This window comes from Sylvia atricapilla, chromosome 5 (assembly GCF_009819655.1).
Source record: "Sylvia atricapilla isolate bSylAtr1 chromosome 5, bSylAtr1.pri, whole genome shotgun sequence".
In the NCBI taxonomy this organism is placed as follows: domain Eukaryota; kingdom Metazoa; phylum Chordata; class Aves; order Passeriformes; family Sylviidae; genus Sylvia; species Sylvia atricapilla.
Genome location: NC_089144.1, coordinates 39,483,575 through 39,511,144, shown reverse-complemented (window position 1 = coordinate 39,511,144; position 27,570 = coordinate 39,483,575). Strand labels below are relative to the sequence as shown.

Below are 27,570 nucleotides of genomic sequence, written 5' to 3'. Positions count from 1 at the left end.
AACTAGAGTTGTTTGAAGTATGATTTTTGTTTAGGGCACTAGACCTGGATCAGCAAATATGATTTAGTTTTCAAAGTGACAGTCACACTTCAAATAAGCCCGATTGTTTCTGAAGTATGTGTGTGAAGATTAGGCAGCAAACCTTCCCCAGACACAGTCTTGTAGTAAATATTTTAAATAGAACTTTAAAAATAAATAAATCTCTGTGTTTGTCAATTTCTGATTTTTCCTTTTTATGGAGAAACATGAATAGTGTTAGGTGGAGTAATGTAAATTATTTGAAAAATGAACAAAGCTTGTAGTTGAGATACTGTGAATTGTTTATGTGAGGTGATCATACACCCTCGTGGGTAGGTCTGGCAAATCATGCAACACAGCTCACAGATGTGCATGCATTTGTCATCAGAACAGATAATTCACTTCATTTCTTAGAAGCCACGGACTACATCCCAGTTTTGGAGTCCTGTTGTTCTGGAAGTCATGCTGTTCCCCTGCCTTGCACAGGCACTGTCGATGCCTGAAGGACTAAAGAACAAGAGGTGGTCAAAGATGCATGAACTGCCTGGGCTCTGAGCAGAATCTGCCTTTGGACCACCTTCCTGTCCAGCGGGCAGCCAAAGAATGTATTGCTAACAAGGCTGTATTTTGATGTAAATGTTGTATTTATTGAGCACAATCCCTGGAGTCCTACAGAGTTCTTGATTAGCAGTATTTTTTTCTTATGTGTCGAACTACTGCTTTGTTATGATCTGGTTATTAAGAGATACCTCTACTCAAGTTAAAGTGCAAACAACATCATGTTCTGAAGTAAATAATACGGATTTTATTAAACAGTAAATGTGAGGGAGAGAGATAGAAATAGGAGGGGGAGAAAGGGAGAGCAGAGAGAAAAAATTAATTGAAAAACCTCAAAGTGTTTTATATCAACTTCCCTATAGTCTTAAAAAAATAGATGCCAGCGTCTGAATGTTAACCTAATTTTAAGATGTTTTATTATTCCTTTATTTCCAATAAAGGCAGAGAGGTCAATAAGATCTTTGTTGCTTATGCAATTTCTAATATAGAATACACCATTCCTTAATTTGGTTTTCTTGGCATCTGTAGCTACATTGTATATTTTTCCTCAGGACAAAGTCTATGTCAGTAATTACCAATTCATCATATTTCCTGATGAAGAACATCTGCGACTAGTTATCTTGTTTTCACGACTGAAGTTGTTATATTTTATTGCAATAGCGTAGACAAAATGAAAGACTGTTGTTTTGGTTTTTTTGTTAGAATCTAGTATGATTAATATTCTGAAGTTTGGATGATACTCAAAATAATAGAATTAAGCATGTTATCACTTTTTTCATCCTCCTTTTTTTCTGTAGTTTTACTCTGAGTAAATTAATGAAAAAATTTGAAACGGGAAAACAGCAAAATACTGGGAAAAATGTAAATAAATTTAAAGTATTAAATTGTTTAATGCTAATCATTTGGTACAAATTCTGAAAGGATAAAAAATATGATTTTACCACGGAAGGAAGGTTGGATTCTGAATCAGAACAGGGGACTTGACCTATTAATAATAACTGAATGTGTGATCATGGATAAAATTTACCCAGAGTCAATGCTGAGAAAGCAGAGACAAGTGTCAGGACAGTTATACAAAATGAGAGAGAAGAAAAGGTCATGCTGTATTTTGTCAAGTTTGCCTGGAAGAAAACAAGTTGCTCGAGGGAGAAGGAAATTGAAGCTAGGAAAGTAGAGTTTGGAAAGTGAGTCAGGGATGCTAAAAAACAACTGGACTAGGCATCTGGAATTGGCACCAAAAAAAGGTGCATATTCCTTATCCAACATTACAATAAAAGACCTATTCTGTTTACTGGTAAGTATGTGTTGCTTCTTTTAGTCACCCTTCATTATATCCTCTCTGTCAGGATTTATTTTAGGTTATTTCTTAGGGCCATGTACTGACCTCAATCTGCCTTTTAATGGGGGTTGTATGTGTGCATTGATGTGCTGAAGCCATTGTACATGTTGTAAAGCACTTCAATAATTTGCATATTGTCCAGGCTTGTTCCTTTTATTACCTTCTGTTTATTTAAAATTTGGGAAAAAAAAAAAAAAAAAACAAAAAACAAAGCAAAACAACAACAACAAAAAAACAAACAAAAAAAAAACCCCAACCAAACAAAAAAAAAGTAGGATTGAAACAAAATCAGACTCTGTAATGGGTAGCTCAGCTGGTAGTGGGAGGTTGCAGTCTTGTATTTCAATGCAGCAATTTATTTTGTGGTGTAGTAATGCTCTGTGATCATTTAATATATATCATAATTAAATATCTGGGAAAATATATAACTGATTAATCAAAATAAAACCAATCCCATTTTCCATAGAATTATTTTTTAATATTAGTCTGTCATTTTTAGATCATATTTTGCTCTTTTTATTTCTTGATGAAAAATTTTCCAACTTGGGAGGAGTAAGTTGTCATGAGTTTTTATGCAGTACAGTATCTAATCAGTCAAAGCATTTTGGTATAAATATTTTTAATGCTGAAAGATGTCACTTGAAAGTGATGATATGCTGTAATGTGCAACATAGCTATATCTGCAAATTATTTATGTTTCCTCCAAGGAAAAGTGAATATGACTATCTATAAAACAAAGGCATTCATTATTAAATGAAAAAAAGTTGGTAAGTTGATAGCATAATTATTATTTAGCTGACTCACTTCTGTACTGCAATAGTATGATTTAAGGAAAAAATCCCTGCAGTCGCAACTAACGACATTTTCATCCCACTTCTGGAAAGTGTGCTGCCATGATGTTGCACATGCGTAATACTTCTACAAAAAACATTCCAGCGTAGTGTATAGTAAAACATTCTGAATACACATTGTAAGCCAGTCTGCAGTTACATCCTACACTGTATATAAGATTTTGAGCTTTTTATGTCACATTCCTGAATTACAAATTCAGCTTTATTATGTTTAAAGATGTTTATATGAGTGATGTTTTCTTCCATCCTTTTTCAGTACTAGTCCAACAGATGTTTAATTTGCTTATAGACCCTCTGTGCCTCAGTGTTCCCATCAGTCAGGAGCAAAGCACTAAAGACACAATTAGTGTTACTTGTAAGTAACAGGGTGTGTTACTGTCATTCACTGTGATATCTGTTCCAAACTAAACCAATCTAGTTTACTCTACCTGCAAGACAAGAGACCTTTAAATTTTCAATCTGCCTTTTTCATGGGGAAAGAAAAAAGACTAAGTTCATTCTTCTTCATAAATATGGAAGAGTGACTTGTTTGGTGTAATTGGATTGGCTAAATTGTAATGAAAATATTAAAAAGTATTAAAAAGCTGTATTTTTATAATTATAAAAATATCTTCTTTTTTTAAGGGGTGCAGGCTGTCAAAGCCTTTTAAGCCTCAAGCTTTATAGCCTGATACTAAGGATTACAAATAAGTAATTTTGAATTTTTGTCATCTACTATCTTGTGCTTGAGACAGTTTTTTAAGATTTTGCCAACTCATATCTCTTATCATAATCTGAAGAGTCTCACAGGACACAGGAGATTCTAGATTAAAAACAAGAAAAATCTTGTTAATTCCATTATGCTTTCCCCTCTTTTTTCTTCTGTTTTATTGTTACTGTGAGTGTTTTAACAGACCAATACCTGCTGGGTGCATATTATTCTTCAGAAAGCATAAATTTTAGAGATCAGTACACAACCAATAATATAGAGCACCAAATCTAAATTATTTAAACAGAGGAAGTGGGAAAATATTAATAAGCCAACAGATTGCATACTTTATTTAGCAGTTCTTCATTAAAAATAATTTAACTATGAAAAAGCCAGGAATGCCAACTGGGCACTTTTTATCTGTCATCATGTAAAATTTACACTTTTATATGACAATAATTCAGGCTAATTTGGGAAATAATGGAAAAGAGATTTGTGTTTGACTGTGTGGTACTGATTAGAGAGTTATACATGGATAAATGTGGTTATATTGCTAAAACCATACAAATTATATTCATATTATTATTGCCTTAGATTCAAGTGCAAACTACCATGGCATATTTGTGCCCATGTCTTCTGTCTCTAGTGTTAGATTTCTTCCTGAATGAGCCTCTGTGGGAAAATCATTGCCAGAAACAGTCATTGTCATAATACTCATCTTCTTGTGGAGATTCTCTTTGACTTCAAAAATCCGGTGGAATTAATCTTTGTATGGCAAGCATGTACTAGCAAAATTAGACAGATTGTGTTGTAAGTCCTGACAGTGGTTTGTTCTTCCCATTATCTTTGAATTTCCCATCACCTAGAATTGCTGTCACATCAAGTGATATGTAAACAGATGCATTTAAAGCTTCTTTCTGACTGAATTTCAAAATATAATTTTGAATACTGTTGTATTCAAAAACAGCTACACATTCCAAAACTTCAATCACTGTTCACATTTTGGGAAAAAAAAATTAAATGGGGTCTCAAGTTCACTGTGTTACCAAATGTGATGATTTTCAGCCCAGCTGGAGATGAAACAGCACAGAGCCACTTGCTCAACCTCCCCTCTGTCATCCCCCCACCCTGGTGGAATGAGGAGGAGAATTGAAGTAAAATTTATTTGTTGAACAAGAACGGTTTAATAAGTGAAAATGAAGCAAAATGCAATAATAATGGTGAATAAGAATAAGAATAAATAAGAGTAAGAATGGGGAAAAAACAATGATGCACAGTGCAGGTGCTCACCACACCCTGACCAATGTCAGACTCCCATTCCTGAACCCAGATCAGCCACCCTTTCAGCAACTCCCTCTGGTTTACATACTGGGTATGACATTCTGTGATGTCTCTTTGGTCAGTTCAGGTCACCTGTCCCAGCTTTGCTCCTCCCCCGGTTTCTTTGGTATTCCTCCTCACTGGCAGAATATGAGAAAAGGAAAAATATGGGTCCTTGACTTAGGATTAACATAATTTAGCTGAAAATCATAGCAGCATGTTGGCAACACCATTCTCATTCCAAATCCCAAACACAGCACTGCAGCACCTACTGAGAAGAAATTAACTCTACCATAGCTGAAACCAAGACACTCAGTTCTCTCTCTTACATAATGGAAATCTTGTTGTCATCTTAGAATAATCGAATAGTGGTTGGAGAAGACTCTAAAATCATTGAGTCCAATTGTTAACCTCACACTGCCAGGTTCACCACTAAATAATGTCCCTAAGTGCCACATTGACACTTTTTTTTTTTTTTTTTTTAGCACTTCCAGCAAGGTTGGTTCCACTACTTCTCTGCTTAGCTTTTTCATCATATCCAGTCTATACCTCCCCTGATGCAGCTCTTCCTCTTCCTTTTCAATTAATGGAACTCTCAGGTTGTGACACTTAAGCCTACTTCCCACATTTTAGATGTCTTGCAGACCACTAAGCAACCCAAACCAGTGCTGTACTGGTAAATCCAGCACTGATCCCTTGATCCTCTTCCAGCAGTTCTTACAGAGACATTAATTGTGCTTCAAATTGTTTCTGTAAATATCTCTGTAAGAACTGCTGGAAGAGCCACTGTCTGTAAAGAAGAATTATTCCCTATCTGTGTAATCATGGTGTGAATCAGAGTAGCACTCAGTTCATATTAAAACCAAAGTAGTCCTACATGATGTGACCAGTCCACATCATCTGGTGGCCTATTTTTTCAAAGCAGTGGTAAAAAATCCATTCCAGTGCCTAAAAAATGTGGAGAATAGAGACAAAATCAATTTTGCTTACATTTATTTGTGGAGAGGTAAAGAAAATACTCTACACAAACATTGTAGTGCAAACTATTCTGATGTTTTTAAAAGACTAATTCAGAAACTAATCTACAGTTTTGAAAGTTTTGCTTTTGTGTATGAAGAGATCAAAATTTTAGTCCTAAGATCCAAACAGATTTCCGTTTTTTTACCCAGGTCCTGTTATTATGCAGTATTTCAGGTACATGTCCAACCTAAAACTTTTTTGTGCAAATGAACTCTCATTTTGAGCAGTAATGTAACAATGAATGCTTTAGACAACTGACACCAAACCCACTTGTTTAAATCACAGAATCATGGAGGCATTGAATGACCTGAATTGGAAGAGACCATAAAGATAATTTAGTTCCAACCCCCCCTACCATGGACAGGACACCTTTCACTAGACCAGGTTTCTGTAAGACTCATCCAGCCTGGCCTTGAACACTACTAGAGACAGGAAATATCTTGCATTCAACCTAGTTTAGGATCAAAGAGCATTTATTATGACTTCTATGTAGCAAGAAGATAAATAGTGAATTATGTGTATAGTTTGTTTTGTATTTTGTTCTGTTAATAAGAGTCAGCAAGGAGGAAGTGTTCAATCAAAATTGCTAAAAATAAATCCTTAGTCATTTAAAAGGTGAGAAGAATATCCAAAAACATTTCCAGCGACAGAATAATAAGAAAAGAAAGAAGATACCTTTTTTTCTCCCTCCCCCACACACGAATGGATTGGATGAAAACTTAATATATAAAAGGTTAAAACTCTGAGGGAACTGTAGAAGATAGTGATTTTGTGTGTTAAATTAATTACGTCTAAATCTGTAAGAAAGAAAATTGATTGAAATAATTTGTGTTGAATGTAAAATAGAAATTAAACCCCTACCATTCTTTTTCCACGCAGAGATTAGTTCACTTACTCATTCCTGAAATGAAATGCAGTTCAATGATGAAAAATCCAGAGGAGATTTTAAGCTGAATCTTCTCAGTGTCTCCAAAACTGAGTTTTATGTATTTTAATTTAGTTTTTGTTATTACTGTCACAAAAATTCTACTTTATGTCCATATTTTTTGAGGGAATGATGAGAGATTGTTTTCATTTCAGCTCAGTTTTGTCTGGATCATATTCTGAACAGCTGAGTGTCAGAGATATGAGATCTCATAATTTCTGTGACATATCCTCAACTTGGAGACTAGTTATCTTTTATGCATATGTATCTTTTATGCATATTTGGTCATAAAAAATAAACCTTGCAGACCTTTCCTGGGAGCAGCAATGAAAACAGGATTTCTTGAGCCTGCCCCTAGAGGCAGAAATGTAATGGTAAGAGAGCTGTAATATGCCTCCCCTGTCCAGTCCTGCTGCTAGCCTTCATCTGACAGCTCTGCCAGCCTTCCTGTCCCAATGTCATCCCACTCTCTCAGGCATCCTCCAGCCTCTCCTCCAACTGTATTTCAACTGCTTCACCAGAGAAGTCCTTCAATTTTGTTTATTGGTAACTCCTAGTGGGCCTACAAATTTCTGTTCAATTGGTTTTCAAGGCTTAATTTCATAGGCCAAGTGTTAAGAGATAAAGACAAGTAGCAGTTAAGACAGGCTCAGAGATTATGTTTATTCAGATGAGGAAAATAGTGCTCCTTCAGATTATTTATCTTGAAAAGAAATTGCAAACATCTTGATGTCATGATATAGTGTAAAACCAGTGCAATCAACTGAATAATTTTCATACAGTTTTAATTCACTTCAGTTCTTAATTAGCTTTACTGCCATACAACTTCTATATGAGCTTTAAGAGTGCAGTTGTGCCTGTCAGCTCCAATTAGTTATGCAACAGAAATTACCTTCAAGGTTCCCAAAGTATGACTGACTGTCGTGGTCACTGACCATGCAAGATTTCTGCTGCAAACAGTAATTCCAGATGACAGTATTCTCTTGATCCCTGTATATATATACGAGGGAATTGCATGAGCAGAGGTCGTTATCATCACATGTCATTTATTACATAACTGGGTGTTACGTTGAAACAAAAATATGCTTTGCTTAGCATAGAACCTGTGGGGGAAAAAAATGTTTCCTGGAGCATTGGTCACAGCGGTATCTTGGATAAATAGGTTTTTTGAAATAAGTTACCATGTAGTTTTGGAAGTACTATTTGGAAGTCATGAGGTTTTTATCCTAGTTATTAATTTATGAAAATAATCATGTGACAGAAATAATAATTTGTAAAGCTGTGGGGAAACCTCCACTTACTTTGAGACTTTCCTTGTAAAAGGCTTATGATGTAAACACAAGGAATAAAACTCTTTCTGTCATCATTCAACTCAGAGAATTCCAAGCTCTTGATGAAAAAGCAGTCTCTAGTACTTCAGATGACGTTGGCCACTTGAGCTCCAGACATATGAAGAGGTGATTGCTTGTTGTAAGTGCTTGCACTGCAGGTATGTCAAAAGCACTGAGAAATTTTAGAGAGCAGCAGCAGCAAGTGAATAATTAAAAGGCTTGAAAGGTCAAGGTTTGCCACTCAAGTAACAAAGTCTAAAACACTGGACACATGTAGCCCAGCTAAGGTAGATGCTAATAAATGCTATGGATATAAACTGAAGATATTTGGAGGCTGAGACAACATTACATTGGGTATGGGACTCTATCATTAGGTATGGGAATAGAATTTTGAGTAATGATTTGCTTAAAAGCAAGGGAAAATATACACTGATGACCAGACAAAATTACCCTAAGAATAAACTCCATGATGCTCAGCAAGCAAATAGGAAATTCATTCCATTGTCATTTGAGATTATTTTGACCAAAGCAGTAGGGATTGTACTGAAGTAAGCTTGCCTTGGCACAGCAAAGATGTGCAGTTTGATAAACATACCTTTTTTCATTTGCAAGGAAAGAAGCAAATGTGAGTTGCCAGACTGGTTTGCTTTACTGTAGTTCAGTACTCCAACTGTAAGTCACCAGATGACATTTGTTATCCTTGCCACCACCTGTCACCCATCCGGATGCCCAAGCATATGCCAAAATGTCTATTTTAATTCCAGCTGAGACAACACCAAGAAATAAGAAAACATAAACAGCAACAATATACTCCATAGATTACACTGGAAGCTTATTCTGTGAGGCTCTGAAAGTATTATAGGCATATACATGTGTATGTAAATTAGTAACAAGGGCTCCACTCTGTAGGGCTGTAGAGAAATATGTGTTTATGTGTGGTTTTGTGCTTTAAGATTCTGATTCAAATGTGAGTTGAGATCATTAGTTCTCTATTAACTACGATTTTTCGTTCAGTATATAACATTACTTATAACCTTAAGTACAGGAGATTTTTTAAAAAAATTCCGAACAGAATAACACCGCTGGACTGGTAGCTTCTGAATCCTAGTTTAAGACCTGCAGGCAGAAGTTTTAATGATACTTTTGAAAAGGAAGGGGGGAGTGTCACAATAAAAATCTCATTTTCGAAACTAAGCTATAAGGATTTTAACATCAAAGTATGCTGTATGGCCTTAAATTTATGTGACCACTAGGATGTAAAAAGCAAATACTAATTAGAAGGTATGACACAAAAAATCATTATATGGTTCATGTGATCCACAGCCACTGTCTAAAACAAAATCCATTTGGGATATCAGAAAAACACTCTCTTTCTTACCATGTGATTTGCATGGAGGTCTATTGTGCTTCCAGTTCCAGCTGCTGAAAAATGAAAAGAAAAGCACCCTTAGTTATATGTTTTCAGAATAGCTGTTGAAATTTATTTGAATAATTTTTAATATATAATACTATATACTGTTAACTATTTAAAAACTAGTTAACAGTATATAGTATTATATATTAAAATATATATATTTTAATATATAATACAAACCAAGCCCTTTTGAGATCATCACTAGCTTTTGACTTAAATAAGTAGATTTAGTATCAGCTTCATCCTACTGACTGAGAAGAAAAACCACCTGGACCTGTTTTTTTTTCTTGAAATGCTTTCTCTTGGAGTGCAGTTTAACTACTTGCTTGTGGGCTGGTGGGCTCTTATGCATTGACTATTCTGGTAAAATTAAAATTAACCTAGTATTTAAAAATACGTATGCATCTTTTTTAAGCAGAAATTCTGTTCAAGATTTTTTTTTCTCAAAACATGATCACAAATCTTAAAGGTTTTTCATCCTTTACCTTACTGTGTTTCTGAGATACGTAGCATCTTTTTGCTGTAACAGAAAAAATTAACCACTACAGCCTAGTATATATATGCCTGACTAAATAAACACATATGGAGTGAAATTTTTTCCTTATGGCAATTAACAATACTCTTTGTATAAACAAAAATTTATGTGTATTGTTGAAGAGTTACAGCAATGGTAAATTCAAGACATTTTAATGGGAGTCTTGAAAACTGAAAGATGTTTTTCAGGATACCTATTAGTTGCATGCGTAAAATTTAACATCAGGAGCAGCTTAAAATTCAGCTTCATTTTGTGTTGTTGATTCATAGGATATTTATTCCAACTAAAAAATATTGTTCTGAGCCTTTCACTATAATGGCTGAATACATTTTAATGGCTAACTTCAATATCAAGTAAAGTATTTTTTCACAACTCAGTATTACTCATTTTAATCTGATATTAGGTAGATTTTGATTAGTGAATACCTTTTTTGTCACATGGCATGTTGCAAATGCTGCCTTATGAAGTGGCAAGAATGCTCCTAAGTGGGTATGTTGAGTTGAACCTCATTATGTGTGAAATGTGGTGTCTCTGTTGCTAGGAAATTGGCTGGTTCTGTTCTTCTTCTAGTGTGGTTCTGATACATAATGTATAGGAGATGTTGCCATCATTTTGAATATTCTTTTGTTTCTGAACTTAAATCGGTAGTTACCTCTCATTAGCTATGTCTAGACTTGAAATGATTTTGGTAGATGCTGAAGCTGACATATGCTATTTTAGTTTGTGTTGAAATTTTCTAAATATTACTTAAATTCTTAAACACTAGAATGCACATGTATTTGATTATCCTAGTGCTTACATCTTCTTGAGTAACTTCATACATAATTTTATTCTACAGGAATTTGCTGCACTGACAAAAGAATTAAATGCATGCAGGGAACAGCTGCTTGAAAAAGAGGAAGAGATTTCAGAACTAAAAGCTGAAAGAAACAACACAAGAGTAAGTATACTTTTCCGGATATAATGTGTGTGTAAACTTACATATAAATGTAGATCTTCATTTGTATGAATAAGAAGACAAAATTCCATCATTTTTATGGGTAAAGGAGATTCTAAGTTGCAGGACATATCCACCATGGTACGGTCCTGAAGGAAATTAGTGTATTAGCCAGATAAATTGCAAACAATTACAATTACAGGAGATTTAGTATGTTACATAATAAGGTCATTCTGTTTAAGTGACTTTTAAAGCAAGGGATTCCTGCAGCCTTCCAAGCCTGAGTACCCTGCACATATCCTCACCGCTTATCAAGGCAAAAGGCAAGGTTACAACAGACAACCAGTTATGCCTTGTGCCTTGGATTTGGTCTGAGTAAGGATGAGGTGAAGGCTGCCACACATGCCAGAAGCAGTCTGTTTAGTCTACATGCAGCCTTGTGACCCTTGAAGTAAATGTCATTTGCCATACAGCTGAGCGGAGACAAGATTTAATCCTGAAATTTATCATGTTCTGGTTCAATAGGAAGATACTGTTCTGTCTGGGAACAAGAATATATGATGCAGTACCTTCTTAAAATTCTCAAATTATGGACAGAATTGCTTTCAGAATAAAACAATTTGCACATAAAAATGTCTGGGTAAAGGCAGAGTTGATCTAGAAACACAGGAGGATAGCATAGGGGACTTTATGGTGTTTGTGGAAAGGTGTGAGAAAAGAGGTAGAGTAGTCCCAGATCAGGTGGGAGTCAGGCTGGTAGTGAACATACAAAATAGATTTCAGAGGCTGAACACGGAGGATGATTTCTCACATCCATATTTCGTTCTTCTGTAGCCTGTGCAGCTTTTCCTATTCTTAATAAACCAGTAGCACTTTGGGTGCTCAACTATCATTTCTTCTTTGTCAGCCAATTGGCATTCTGAAGAGAATCTTATAATATATATGCCAAAAGACCTGAGACATGGCCTTTCTCCTTGCTTTCTTCTTCCCATCTTCCCATAGAGTGTCATAGAGTTCAGAAATTCAAGGCAGGACAGATAAAACAGATGCCTACAAAGAGGCAAAATTGACCTATTTGTCTCTATGCTTTCCTGGATGTTCAGGAGATGATTCCATTTCACACAAAGTTCTTAAAGGTGATGGGTTTGGAAAATCTTATGAGAGGTATAAGTGAGACCTAAGTTTTCTCCTATTAATTAATTAATAAATTGTTTTTGAGAAACATGTAGGAATTACACTTCATTTTCCAGGTTTAGCAAATCATGTCAGCTGCAGTCTTAAGACTGCTCAAATTAACAATAACTTCTGCATGTGTATTATTTATTATTTAATTAAAAATGCTTTCTCCATTTCACTCCAAAGTCCACTGAACACCAGCTTTCATGTGTTAGAACTGCAGTGCACCAATACCTAGTGTGGGTCTGATATAAGCAGCGCAGACTAGCAAAAATTCCAAGACACCAAGTAGCCAAAGATAGTCACTTGCCAAAGAACTGTGAGAGAAAAGGAAGATGACTCAACTGCAAGTCATCTCCCAAGTCAGACTGATCTCTGTCAAGGCAGTTTCTGTGCAGAACAAGAAGCTTAAAGATCATCCATTCTTGCATTTCTTGTGCTATATAAAAGAAAAATCGGTAAGAGTTTTCCAGGAGAACTAATATCAACAAATGGGAGTTACAGTGTTGTGAGTAATCCTTGCAAGTCCTTGCAGTGAAAAATAGTAAATGCTAACAGTGTGTTTTCAAAATGATGATGAAGCTAGACATCAAAATGTTTAGGCTATCAAAAAATATACAGAATGCAGGAGATGTTACAGCAAACAAGGGGAAGATATGGTCCAAACATTAATGGAGAAGGAGAGAGGAGAAATTCAGAGACATGCGTTACCCTGACCTCTAGCATTTTCATTAAAAAGTTATTACACCATGATGTCATATTTATGTTCTTGCCAGGCTTTAAGCTACTATATACCATGATATATCTCAGAGCTGGCTGTAATAGTCATGCTGTCTTCTATAAAGACAGTCCTCTGATAGGGAAAGATGGGCATTTTAGTTGCAAAGCTGTTGTTTGAAAGACACTGTCTCGATGATGTGCTAATGATGAGATTTCTAGCAACATTCATTGGGAAGGCATTACCTATAAAGAGGCACTTTCACAAACTGAGGTTTATGGTGTTATTAATGTAAAACAGCAGTAGTATTTTGTAAGAATAAAAACTTCTTCAAAATATTTCTGTTAATTTAGCAAGGATTCTGGTAAAATAATAATATTTGGAGGACCACTGATATACTTTCACAGTGAGAAAATTGAATGTCTTTTCTCATATATAAAGTTAGTCCAATTAATGCATCTTTTGTCCATCCCTCTAATGTTCACACTTAAGCCAGCCCTAGCTTGGCTACATTAATGAGGCTCACTTGACCTCACAGAACACATTCATGCATAACCACACATAGTGGAACTTCTCAGGAGAACCACTTTGTCCCAAATAGCACTTCCCGCTGTTTTTAAATGAGGATGCTCAGTTGTGAATTGCCACTTCTGAAATTTTCATCCAATCTTTTACCTCCTTGGGGTAATAGCAAAAAAGGTATTGTTTGATCTGTCCTTGTTCAAATTGAATATCAGCAGAAAGGGATGAAAGTGACAATTCTTGAGTCATGAGTATATACTGAGTACATACCAGCCTACCAGGTCCCCTCTACATTTTCAGTTATGCCTAACTGGCAGCATTTGATGTACTCTAGACTTACATCTATATGTTTGGGGTTTTTTAATTTTCACATAAACAAACAAAACATAAAACTGATTTCACATTCTGATTTCCCACTGTTTGCCAAAGCTGTAATAATAAACCTTGATGGTAATATATTAGAGAGAGACCATGATGGAATGACTTTTTTTGGCACACCTACACTTCAGATCTCAGCCAAAATACCAGAAATTAAACTTACCCCAATATTTAATCAAGTTTCTACTCAATCATTCTAGCAGCATTTTTAGGCTTTTGCTGTTGAATGTGTATTTTTGCACATTCAACTACCTATGATAACTAACTTTTTCTGAAATATTACAGTAGAAATGTTTTCATGTTAAGAACATAGCTGGCAACTTAATCAATCAATATTTCGGCAAAATAGAAAGTGCGTGAGTGCTGAATGTGTAGCGTTGCTAGCGGGAAGACAGGTTCTCTCCAGAAGACCATTGTACTTCCAAAACAGATACAAAAATATCTTAATAGAAACTCTTACAGTTATTTATCTGCATATTCTCTAGATGGAATGATCACCTATGGTATGTAGAAAGAGCATCTTTTCTGAAGCTGGAAGGCCAATCAGTGTGATCTAGCATGCTATTTCATGGAAATTATAAAATAACACAACTTTGGCTGTTTAAATTAAAATTATTTTTTCTCAGTCTGTATTCTTCAAAAGTATAAAAGATGGATAGGATTAATTTATTAGATCATAATATTATTATGAGGACATTTGGGGGTTGGTTTGGTAGCTGAAAAAAATATGTTACTGCTATGGATTAATCTGATCTTGGATTTTTCCCTACAACAACACAAAAGGATCAGACACATACATGTGATTTTTAAATAAAGTATAATTTTTTTACTCAAATTGGTCTGAAATATTTTAGTTCTAACAGTTTAGAAACAAAAAAAATTATACCTGTGTTCATAAATGAAACAGCAATAACAAAGACAGTGTCATTAACTCTCTTTTGCTTTTGCTTTAGGAGATGAAGCACTTACCAAAGTGAACAAGGCTGAGTTATATCTAATTTTATTCATATTTTATTGTCTACATTCCTTATTGAATGGTTTATGAAACATCTTCAATTATGCACTGCAATATCATTATACCTATAGATTAGAACTTAACCCTATATTTTATGATCCAAATTCCTTTCTTCTGTGTTGGGAAACCCTAAGAATATATTTTAAAGTATGGTTTTACCTATTTTAGCTTATTTTCTCATAGGCCCTTTTAATTAAATCAATTTCATAGGTGCTAAAAATTAATCAGGTACTCTATTTCTTATTGAAACATGAGGAGTTCTTACAGTCTAAAAACACTGTACATATGAAAATAAGTATATCTATCTCCTAAAGTTCTGCAAATGGCAAAACATTAATTCAATAACATAAGTAGCAGTATATATCATTGCCTCAATATTATTGACTATCTTGCACACTAGATTCATGTGTCTCTTTCAAGAAAAAGAACTTCTGTCAGAAAGTAGTGTAACAACAGATAGTAATTGTAATATGTACTTACTCAATAACTATATGTTTTTGTATAACTATATGTTTTTAGGTAATCTGTGCAGTATAATGGTTATATTATTTCTATTCATTATTCCTATAAAAGCCCTTATCTTCCTATTACTTTGTGTTGTTATCTGATTGTTACATTTTCTTTCACACCTTTGTTTCACATACGTGTGATTTCACTAAGATTTTATGTTGCTTGCATTTTGGTTTCTGTACAGAAGGACAGATATGGGACACAGTGCAGTAGTTGGGCTGGAACTTTATTTTTTTTTAGAGAAAGATTTTTACTGTTAATTTACCAGTGCAGCAGTTGGAGGTCACACCACCTGATCACAGGTGAAAAGTGGTTTCCATCACTGTGGAACAACGCTGAAGAAAATGACTGATTTTGGACGTAGTCCAAATGACCGATTTTGGATGTAGTCTTCAACCCCGCATCTACTCATTTTACTTGTCTCCTCTGCTCACCCCAGAGATGGAGATTCACTGAACAATGTGAATTCTGAATATAAACTGAAATAAAATTCAGTTTTTCCTGTGCTGGTGAGAAATTCTAAGCTGAACTTCCAAAGAAAATTGTCTTCTTAGTGGTTTACCTCATTCATCTAAGGAATACCTTAAGCTAGGTCTGTCTCATTTCAGTAAAAGATTTCTTTTATTTTTCTTCTCTGTATTTCATTGTTTATTGACTCTCCTTTTCTCTCCATTGCCATCTGCTGATTTTTTAATTTCTCCATTTATTATCCTGCTGTGAACTTTTTCTACAAACAAGTTTTTTGAAAATAATGAAAGTGAAGATAAAATATTTTACATTGATTAAATCCAGGTCCTGTAATAGAATTCTATTGAGTCAAACTAGAATCAACTTATTGAACCATCATTCCTTAAAATGTGTATTTCAAATTCTTTCATTTTGCATTTGTTAATCAATGTCTATGTAGTCATGATGGTATGGTGTAGTAGAGCAGAGTAGGTGATAATCTACACTGATGTAGTTTATTCCATTAAATCTAACTATGCTTTTCTGTTTCACAGAAATCAATCACTTCCATAATTGCTTTGTAAGAAATTTGAGGAATGAAGGAAGCTGGGTGTATTCTAAAAGTTTTCTCCTTTCATGTTCATTTAGTTCTAATTAACACTTTAACCATGCTCCATTCATTCAAAAAATATGCATTAGGGCACTTTTCAGTCTTTAAATTATTTTTTTATACATCTTTATGCTTATAAAAAGTCGAGAGTTCCAGAAACAGTCCTATTTACATAAGATACAATTATCAGCATGACATCCTCAACATCCTAAAATTTGCCCAGCATAAAAATCACTTGTCAGATTATTTCATAATTCTTTGTCAAGCTTATGCTTTCCAGTAGGAAAAGCATAGCAATGATGCGTGGGTGATTCTGTCCTACCTGCTGCTGTTGATCTTCATCTTCTTTTCTCTGCAAGCTGCCTGTCCCTCTGAGTGCTTGACAACTATAACAGCTTGACAGCATGAGGGAGCAGAAAATGCTCAGCAGCCCATGATCACTATTAATGCCAGAGTTTAATTGCAACTTACTGAAATCCCTAAAGCTGTTTCTAACAATTCTTTTATAGTTTATATTAATTACCATTATTGTTACAATGTTATTTCAAAGTGAAATCTTGTGATGTTCTCACAACTACTTGGTATATTAATTCTTTTTTTATTAATATTAAAACTACATATGTGGAGGAAAGTCCTCAGCATGCCCACAAGTTATTGTGATTTCCTTCCCATGTTAAATATTGGTTGGACACGCCATCATCTTCAATGTCAATCCTTTATGTTTATAATCCCCTCCTCTGTCACTGTAGCCCTGAGACACTTCATAATTCTGTCAGTGTTGTTGACATTTTCACTTCCCAGGGAAGCTGGGAAGATGTATTACCCCTTTTTTAATATAATTGTAACTGGGGAAACATTGAATAAAACACCAGCTATTGTTACATGTCTGAAGTACAGCAACAAAACTGAAGCACAAGTCTTACAAGGAGCAGCTGGTGGAACTGGTGGTGTTTAGCCTGGAGAAAAGGAGGCTCAGTGGAGACCTCTTCAGCTGTAGGTCAGGTGGGGTCAGCCCTTTCTCCCAGGTAACAAATGATAGTACAAGAGGAAATGGCCTCAAGTTACACCAGGGGAAGGTTAGGTTGGGCATTAGGGAAAATTTCTTCACCAAGAAAATTATCTTGGTTATTTGATACAGAATTGGAACAGGCTCCCCAGGGAAATGGTAGGGTTGCCATCCCTGGAGGTATTTAAAAGATGTGTAGATGTGGCATGTGGCACTTTGTTTAGTGGAGGATTTGGTAGTGCTGGATTTATGTTTGGACTTGATGATCATAGAGGTTTTTTCCAGTCTAAACAATTCTATTATTCTGTGAACTTAGCATATCATCAGAGCAGGGGGCAAGGATTTGTTATCAGGCTCTCAGTCACAGTCAGATGCCCTACTCCTTGGGTTTTTTCCCTTTCAGCAGAACTGGGAGTAATGTTTCACTACAAGACCTGGTAAATAGTATTCCCTAACAGCTGGTTTTGTTGTTAGCAGTGCTCACAGAATTTGTGAAGAGATTATTTTTGTTGAAAAGCAAAAAAAAAGAATATTTTACAAACAAGAAACTATGGTGACACAGTTTCTTGAGAATTCCTAGAGCTGATGGTAAGGAAAATTCCAGTGTTCAGAGGTAGTTTCCAGAAGAATGAGAGATTGCAAATGCTTGAGTAAATAAGAACAGAAAGAAAAAGTATAAAATGTTCACAAGCATTTTTTTTAATTCTCCATGAGTCTTTTGACACAGCTGTGACAACCTCTATACAGTAAAATAGTCGACACAGCATTTTGTACTTGATTTATGTAACTGTGAAATGTATGCAGATATTGGATTTTTCTCCTCTGAAATGGTAGTTCTAAGCTAAAAACAAACTTAGCTTTTGTGTATGCTAAATGGATGATTGTCATTGGTTTAGTATTATGTATTATGCATGTTTCTAACATTGCAGTAACACAACCCAAATATGTTATCTGTAGCTCTGCCAAAGGCTAGAGTGCTGAACTGTTCATCTCAAATAGCAAACTCCTCCACAATCACCCCATTAGAAATTCTGAGTTCTCACCACTCTGCTCTCTTCATATACTTGAAAACCTTGTTTAACTTGTTTTGTCTCTTGGTCATTCCAATCTCCATTCTGCCTTTCTTTAGCAAGTTTCTTGTCTTCTGTCCATGCTGACTTCACATTCCCTATTGGGATTGTCTGTCTGCACCAGTTCAAAATGAGTTTCTGGATGAATGTTAGGATGTATCTTTTGCTTTTTCTTTATATCTCTGCTATAGGCATGTGTAATTTCTTCCGTCATGAATATTTTCCCATGTCAAGGTTTCCATGTCACTATCACTTTTTCTTTTCTCCTAAACCAGATTTTCCCATTTTCCTTTCCAAATAAGTCTTGCATACATGCTCTCAGAAGTCCCTGATCATCACAGCATTTGTCTGGGAGATGTCATTTAGGGTAGTAGGACACCAAATATGATAAATTTGCTCAGAGTTAGGCTGAAAAAAAGATTGCCAAGGTTTTGTAACTCTGGACTGGTTTAGTGGGTCAGTTTGAGCAATAGACAGCTACAGATCTATGGAAGTAATGGCCATACTAAAACTCAGCTGTGGATCAATGCACATTATTTTCCCAATTTCTTCAGAAATCTCTAGCATTTTAGCTGGGTTTAGACTGATCCAGACATAGCTATGATGCACTGAAAAATTTCTGCATAAAAAAAAAAAAAAATCAAGAAAAGTCAGGCTCTAAGGGAATCAGCCAGGAGGTGGGAATGACTGTAGGAAATCTAAGTGCACAGCGTGGATTAGTCAGGTTAGTGGTTACCCCAGGGCAGAGTTGGGCTGCACAGAGAAGGAAATGTTGCACCCTCACAGACCCTTTTAAGGGACAGGGTAGAGAGTAGGCTGAAGAATTAGAAATCAGCTATTGACTTGCTTTCCTCCATCTCTTTCCCAGATAAACTAGATGGCCTAGAAAAGCCATGACGATACAAGAATTTAGAACAAAATTCAGCAATTCAGTTCTATGTATGAAAGGAATTAATTGTTAATTTAAGTCCTCTGTGAACAGAAATATTCTGTAAATATTTGAAAAATATTCTGATCTCACTTAATTTGCAAGCTTCCCACAGCCCTATACTGAATTCTTGATGGCTCTATCATTAAGAGGTCTCTTCAAATTTCTGTGCTACTTTGGAAGACCTCAAATAATGATAAATCCACCTATATCCACTGTTAGCCCTTCAGGGATGAGAAATCTTGTGAATTTCTTCTTCATTTGCTTTTGATAAATACAGGCCACCACTTGGATTTAAAATGATAGAGACGCCCTCTTTCTTGCACTGCAGGGAGTCATTATAACTCTCATTATATTAACATTGTTCACATATTCATTCACTACTTTTTCTGAAGAATATAGTTGTTTTTACATAATAACCAGGTGCAAATCCAGACCCAAGAACCATGTTTGAAGGAAAGATGACTAAACCATAATCATTCTTAATCTGACTTAATATCAAGATACTACATCTCTAATGTAATTGCCCCCTGCTTTTGCTCTTCTATGTCTAGTAATTCATGTAAGAATAAAAACCATTATGTAACTGAGAATAACTGTGGATTACAGACATATATATATATTTACTAATAGTAGCTATATTAAGAACCTCTTCAAAGGAGAAATATGAAACAGTTGTTCATGTAACTTTCAGATTTCCAGTTCAATGACTTAGATATAATTGTTTGTTGTAATTACAATACATTTAACATGCATTCTGATTCAAGAACATAGCTGCCTTGATTTAACCTCACAGATAACCAAGTCTCTTTCATGTTCAGGCACCAAAATCAGCAATGGTAGCCCTATGAAAGTATGGGCAAGTGAGGATTTTTCTACCCAACATCAACATAACATTTTTATTTTTCCTTTAACCTCAGAGTAATAATGAAAACTAAATGTAATGTATTTTTATAATATGTTATTTACAGTCTATTTTACAGATATTTATGGACTTCTCTGGGGTTTTTTTATGTTTTTAATACAGCAGAGACAATGAATATTTTAAAGCATGCGGTAGTGACGAACACCATTAGCAGTGGCAGTTCTAATGAATAGTCTTAAAACTCTAGCAAAATATACTGTTCACTCCTACATATTTTGTTAAGTTGTTGTCAAGAAAAATTGAAAGTATATTACGGTTAGGCTGAATTAATTGTAAACTTATTTAATATTTTTACATGATTCTTTAGACTGTCTTTACTTCTTTGGCTGTCAATACTCATCAATTACTATCACAAATGATATGTAAATATGTCATTAATTTAGTAAAATAGTGATCCTATGCTTAGTGATTTGTTCTTGTTTTTCATAGCAGAGTTAAAGTGAAATCATGAGTAGATTTTCTATTTTTCCATTTAGTCCCTCTGTTTTAGAAACATGAAATTTTGCTGATAGTTCCAGCAATCTCTCCTACAATGAGGTTGCAAGAAAATTGCTGTTTGATATCATGCACTTTGTAGTTGGAATTTCTGTGGCATTTAGGGATGCAGAAATAAATAACTTTTTATTTCAAATCCAATAGCTGTTACTGGAGCATTTGGAGTGCCTTGTCTCGAGACACGAAAGGTCTCTGAGGATGACAGTGGTGAAACGGCAAGCACAGTCTCCCTCAGGAGTTTCCAGTGAAGTTGAAGTCCTCAAAGCTCTGAAATCTCTGTTTGAGCACCACAAGGCTTTGGATGAAAAGGTACAGTATGGGAAAAAAGCTTATTAAATACAACCTTTAACTTGCCTAATTGTGCTTTATGATGCAGCAGAGGAACAGTATCGTTTGTTTACTCCTTGGAATAAATCCTGTCCTTAGAGCACTTATAGGTGTTCAGAGAAATTTGGATGGTAAGAATATATGGCCAATAGCTGTAATGCACTCGAGGTCACTTCAGCTATCTTTTGTAGACAATTGAAATGACTTCTCAAAATAAGCAGATCTCACCAGACAAGCTTCTCCTATTTAGCACTAAATAAAGATGACCTTATGGAATTTATTGGGTGTAAAATGTGCTTTTAAGTTATAGCCATGAAAATGTAGGCATATCTCAAATTTTAAAAAAAGATCGAGAGGCAGAATAAGATGTTCCTAACTACATAACGGAACTTGGTTCTTAGATATTTTTAGGAGGAAAACCTCCTAAATTTCAGAGACTTTTTTAGCCTTTGCTACGTAAGGACAGAGTTCCCTTTACAAGTAGCATAACCTAAATTAAGTAGTAAATTCCTCATTAATAGAGGTGATGAAGGGTCTATAGAATCAAGGTAAAAACCACTGATAACTGCATCAAGTCATGCTAATGAAGAAGATCTTTTCACTGCATTCCTCATGTATCCTGTGCTGGAAAGACTGCATTTAAAGTCAATGAAACTTTGTATAGCTGTGAATAATCACCTTGAGCGTAGTGTACATGAATTCAGAAATCTAGTTGAAGTCTAGGAACAATATACTCAGAAGGTGATGTCTCTGAATTAGTGCCTCAAAACTACACATGCAGGGGGCACGTGAGAAACAGGGCTCCTGAGCAAAGTACCTCATTCCTTACGGGGTTTGTTTTGGCTGATTTGCTCATTGCTGCTGCTGAGTTGCTTCTCTGAGATGGCTGAGTAAGCAGGGATGACATTGTGCAGCACAGCACCTGAAACTATTGACTGCACAGATGAGCTGTATTGTACAGAACCAGTTTAATGGTCTCACAGTAAGAAATTTAACATTAACTTTTAGAAACATACTCAGAAAGTTGACTTCAATGAACTGAGGTAGATGCAGATCTATAGCAATATATATATATATATATATATATACACACCATTGGTAATGAAAGGATGAGACACTGTGGGTTATGAGTCATACTAGGTTAGTTACCAGGTTCAAAGTTAAATAAATTTAAGGAATTTAGACCAAATAAAAACTTATTATGTGTTTAGGTATATCTTTTGGGTTAAAGGTTCTACTCAGATGTCGTGAAAGCATCTTTAAAAAAAATCTAGAAAAGGAAAAATATTGACTTCTATCCACTGCAGTATGCTTTTGGATGTCATTAAGACTTAAAAAGAATTCTTAAAAAGACCTTTTGAGTATTGATGGGATTTGTGCTCTGAGCTTTGATCTTCTATCCAGCACTTTAAATACCCATAAAGCTAGCATAGGGAGCTCTCCAGCTTTTATACTTTTTGACATTGTGTTGGATAAGTATGAGAGATAGGAATAACCAAAATTGAAATACATTCTGATTATTCAGCAGTTGTGTACCTCTTCCACATTTTCTTTTGTGAATTTTTTAGTGTTTTGGTACTATACAGCTTATTTTACATCCCATTTTGAAAATTATTGTATTGAATTAGATTGAAGCTGCATGTAGTATTTTGACTTATATTATTGAAAATTTTGACTTGCATTTTTGAAAATTCTATTCCTATATTATTTTAAATTTAACAGGTTAAAAAATTTGGAATGAAGGTAGACATCTTATGCATGTAATTGATTCCTGTCTCATTGATAATGACAACAATAAGGCTAGAAAAGTTAGCCATCTGCAATCATATTAACAGAAGATTCATTCCATTACAAAACAAGTTTCAAAACTGGTCAAAATTACTTTTTCCAACATGCTGTTTATCTGTGTGTAGAATCCTTTTTGTTTTGGTGCAATAAATCACATTTTTACTATAAAACATTCTGAGATAAATCCAGTAAACAGTTTAATAAACTACTTAAAAATAATTTTTTATAAACCCAGCATACATTATTTTCAAGTACAAATCCTATATAAAAAATACCTGGTTTTGTTATAGTGTCTCTGGAAGGATTGGATCAAAGACGTTGCATATATCAGATATACCCAGATACTTGATAATATAATGCTTTCACAAATTGTCAGGATTATGGTGATTGTTATTTAAAAATAATGAAAGTTAAAAAACTGCATGCACCCAAATGTGCTAAAATTTTTTTTATGGCATGTGAGTCATATATTCTGCATGGTGACAGTAAAATTATGTAAGTTAGATTTGTTTCAGACCCTTCAGAAATAAGATATCAATCCACCTATAAAAATGCATTGAAGCTTTTCAGGGACTAGTAGAACAATGTGGGTTGGAGCTCCTCAGGGACATCTGGGCCAACCTCCTGTTCAAAGCAGGGCCAACTGTTTCAGGTTGTTTAGGGTCCTGTTCAATAACTTCTGAATATTTCTAGGCAGAAAACCTGTTCTGGTGTTTCACCAGCCTCACTGTAACTTTTTTCCCATGATACCTGTCTGGACTTTCTGTTCTTGAGTGTTGCACTGGTTCCCTCTTGTCCTGCAAGATCTTCCCTTCATTCATCTGCAAGAAGAATCTGGCTTATTTCCTCCACATCTTCCGGTTAGCTGGTTGTAGACAGCAATTAGATCTCCCACTAACTTTTTCTTCTTCGCTTTGAGCAGACCCAGGTCTCTCAGCCCATCCCATATGTTGTGTGCTCCAGCCCATGGCCAGCTTGGTGGGCCTTCACTGAAATCTGCCAGTATCTTTCTTCTACCAGGAAGCCCAAAACCAAATGCAGCCTTAAAAGTCTGGAGGGAAATAATAATTTCCTAGGTATTTTCTGCAAAACTGCTTTCTCTTCCTGAATCCTGTCTCGCTCCCCAGGGTTATGCATTTAGTGGCAATGGGCTGCCACATGTACTTTGTGTCACTTATCACAAAGCTCTTGCAGTCCAGTCTATTTCTGATGCACCGTGGAATCTATTTTACCAATTCACATCTCACCAGTTTCTCTGGGGATAAATGGAAGATTTTGAAAACCTCAGTAAAGACAAGAAAACATTCACTGTTCTCCTCTCATCCAAAGGAGCCAGTCCTCTCATCATGCGAGGCAGTAAGGTTGGCCAGATATCATTTGGTTTTCACAAGGCCATACTGGCTCTCTCCAATCACCGTCTTGTCCTTTATATGCCTGAAAATGCTTCCTGGAAGATTTGCTCTGTAACCTTCCCCACACTGGCCAGCTTGTACTTTCCTGGAACTTCCCAGGATAACTCATGTATTTCATGAAGAAGGACAAAACATTTGTGAGTTTTTCACTCATCAGGAATCTCCCTGACTTCTCCTACTTTAAAAGCTGAAAAAGACCTTGCTGTGACAAACTAATCAAGTCTCTTGGCATCCATGGATGGAGTCAATCTACTGCCTTTGACTTACATGTGTCTTGTCTTCCTATATTGTGGGTAATGCTTCCCTCACATAGACTCTGCTGCTGTGCTCAGGGGAGACATGCAGGCAGAATCTCACAGTAAAACTGAGGTAAAAAACATGATTTATGATACACTGATGTCACAGCAAAATAAACAGTACCCCATCAGAAAATGTGCACAAAGCTGAAGTAGGTTAATGGATAAAGAGTAATGAAAACTGTCAAAAGTGTACTGGAAATGTAACATGATCCTTTGCAAATGAATAATGCAAATTTTTATTTAATTTTTTTTTCTTCACAAAAAATGTTGACACTGAAACGATCAATGTAGTTACATACTTGGAAAAGCATAACAAAATATTTTCATGAGAAGTTTTGCCCTTTAAACTTACAAAAATATGAAGAAAATCTTATAATTCTGCCTAAATGCAAATTTTCTTTCATGTTTTCACTTCCTACTCTACAACATCTTGATGTGTTGCAACAAGCTCTGCCACAAAACTTGACTGATCATGAAAGGATTGCTATGTGCACAGTACAAAAACTACAAAGCCATACTCATTACTATAAGAAAGTGTAATGAAACCTACTAACAGATTGGAAAGTGAAAAATAACATGTAACAGTTTCTAGGCAGGCCTGCTTAAGTATAAAAAGAGTCAGGAGTGATACCTTAACTTATTTCAAAGTCTGTTGACTTTCTATCTATTACATGAAGTCTGGGCTTTGCCTTTACCTTTTGTCCAAAAGATAGATCGCCACAGAGAGATCACCACAGAGAGAGCTGTGATTGCAGTATTCAGAGGAAACATGCCTATCATTGCAGCTTTTTCAGTCTGACAGCTCCTTCAGGGTCCCACTTGTTATCTACATGCCACAGCCGTGGAGAATGAAAGCTTGTCATGAGCTTCCCATGTGAGGGAGCCAGTCCTGTTCGGCTGAACACAATGGGTATCTTCTAGTAAGTAGGACGTGGTAGGAGAATGCTTTTAGTCTCACCCCATCATCTGTAAGTGATCTTAGTAGTGCCAAACAAAAGTCTTCACAGACTGTTTTTGCTGTTTTATTGTATGTGAGAATTTCCACTTTAGGGCATGGGGATAATGATAGAGATAATTTAGTTTAGAAATGTTTACAATTTTGTGTCCCTCAGAAAAATGTCATTGTGTCTCCTTCGGTAAGCTGTGTCACAGCAAATGAAACTGATACCACACTAACTGTATTTATTATTATTGTGGTGGTGGTGGTGGTGTTATTTAGAAATTTAATTTGACAGAAGCTATACATATTTTCAAAAAAAATATACATATAATTATGCTAGCATTTTCAAAAATACAAAACCAAAGCACATGGACAGTTCTGCTAGCAATTTTAAATTTTCATCATGTGAGAAATTAAGTTCAGTCACCATCGTCACCATCTTACCTAAGTGTAAGGTTAGGTCATATCTCTCAAACAAGGAGCATTGTTAAAAAAACAGTGAAGTTTTAAACACTAGAACTTAGGAGTGATTTAGGCTAGGACCAATGTGAAATTCTGACTTAACATTTCTTATAGCTTTTGCTATTGTATAAGTCAGGTGAAATTTGCAGAAGTATTCAGAGAGTGGAAACCTCCCTTCAGTTATTGACCCTGTCCTTGTTAATGCTACAGGTCTCAAACACTTCTCTTACTGCTGCTAAGTAGCCCATACCTTTTGTGTGGGTTTTTTTTTTCATGCAATGAAAAGTTGTAGAACTAATGTAAGACAACAGTACAAAATATTTTGCACTATAATATATGAATATACATGGAATTGTTTATAAAAGAGCAAGTGAATACAATATTTTCTAGAAATCATTAGAGCTGAATAAGAAATAGAAGCTCATGTTAACTTCATGGTTAGAATAGACATTGAGTAGGTCAGGAAATACATAGTCCCTATAGACAATTCAGGAAGAACAAAAGCTAGAAAAATAAGTATGCTAATTGTGCCGTTTTATAGTTCTACTTGACTTCTAATATCTATCTGAACATGTCTCTTGTCCTGCAGACTTTTTTCCTATTTTGCATTAAACTTTAAAAATGTGCATTTGGAAAGAAGATAGAAGCAACTTCTCCAAACTCAGTTTTTTGATCAGAATTGTAACAAAAGCGCCCAGTTGATCTTCACCTGGAAAGCAGCTACCAGATGTTACTGTCTTGCTAAGAATCAAAAACCCACTGGTTCTCTTGAGATTAATTAATGGCAGAAAAGTATACTTAATATTCTTGCAAATAAAATTATCATATTCATGTCAGCATTGTCACTATTTTTTATTCATTAACAGGTAGCTAGGAGAATTTTTATTCAATAGACTGTTCGTGGGGGAAAAAAGTGATTGAATTCTAGCATGTAAGTGTTTTTTTAAAAGCTCTTTATGGACTGCAGATCTGAAGAGAATGAAGAAAGAATTTGACAGTAAGCAAAAAAGTGGGAAGCAGTTGCTAAGAGACAGGGAAAAATGGGTGATATTTTGCACTCACAGCAGTGTTAACATGACATTGACTATGTTACATTTAAAGATGATGTGGTTGCCTTTAAAAACCAGAAGAATACCCAGTTATCTGGACATATGCTGGATACACCCTCTAACATGGAGAGAGCAATTCTCTTCTGCTGTGTCTGTGACACTACAACCATAAAATCACAAAATGGTTTTGGTTGAAAGAAATAATTAAAAATCACCTAGTCTGAACCCCCTGCTGTGTTAGGGATACTGTTCCCTGGATTATGTTGCTCTGGGCCCCATCCAAACTGGCCTTGAGCATTTCCAGGGATGGGGCATCCACAGCTTCTCTGTGGAAGTCTAACCTGTTCCACTGTCTTGTCACCTTCATAGTAAAAAAATGTTTTCCTAATATCTAATTTAAATCTGTCCTCTTTCAGTTTAAATCCCTTCCACCTTGTCCTGTCCCTACCTGCCCTTGTAAAAAGTCCCTCTTCAGCTCTCTTGTAAGCCCCTTTAGAAACTGGGAAGTGCTATAAATTCTGCCTAGAGCCTTCTATTCTCCAGGTCTTTGTCCTTTA

The 27,570-nt window shown here is 35.4% G+C and overlaps 1 protein-coding gene across 1 annotated transcript in view; it reads left to right on the top strand.

Moving 5' to 3' along the window:
• The window catches only part of PPFIA2 (PTPRF interacting protein alpha 2), a 145,226-nt gene that overhangs the window by 13,938 nt on the left and 103,718 nt on the right, over positions 1 to 27,570 (top strand). Inside the window, exons 2-3 of the mRNA XM_066319228.1 lie at positions 10,838 to 10,939; positions 20,881 to 21,045. Of these exons, the coding sequence (XP_066175325.1) occupies positions 20,935 to 21,045 (111 nt within the window). The 5' untranslated portion in view covers positions 10,838 to 10,939; positions 20,881 to 20,934. The remainder of the gene's footprint in view (positions 1 to 10,837; positions 10,940 to 20,880; positions 21,046 to 27,570) is intronic.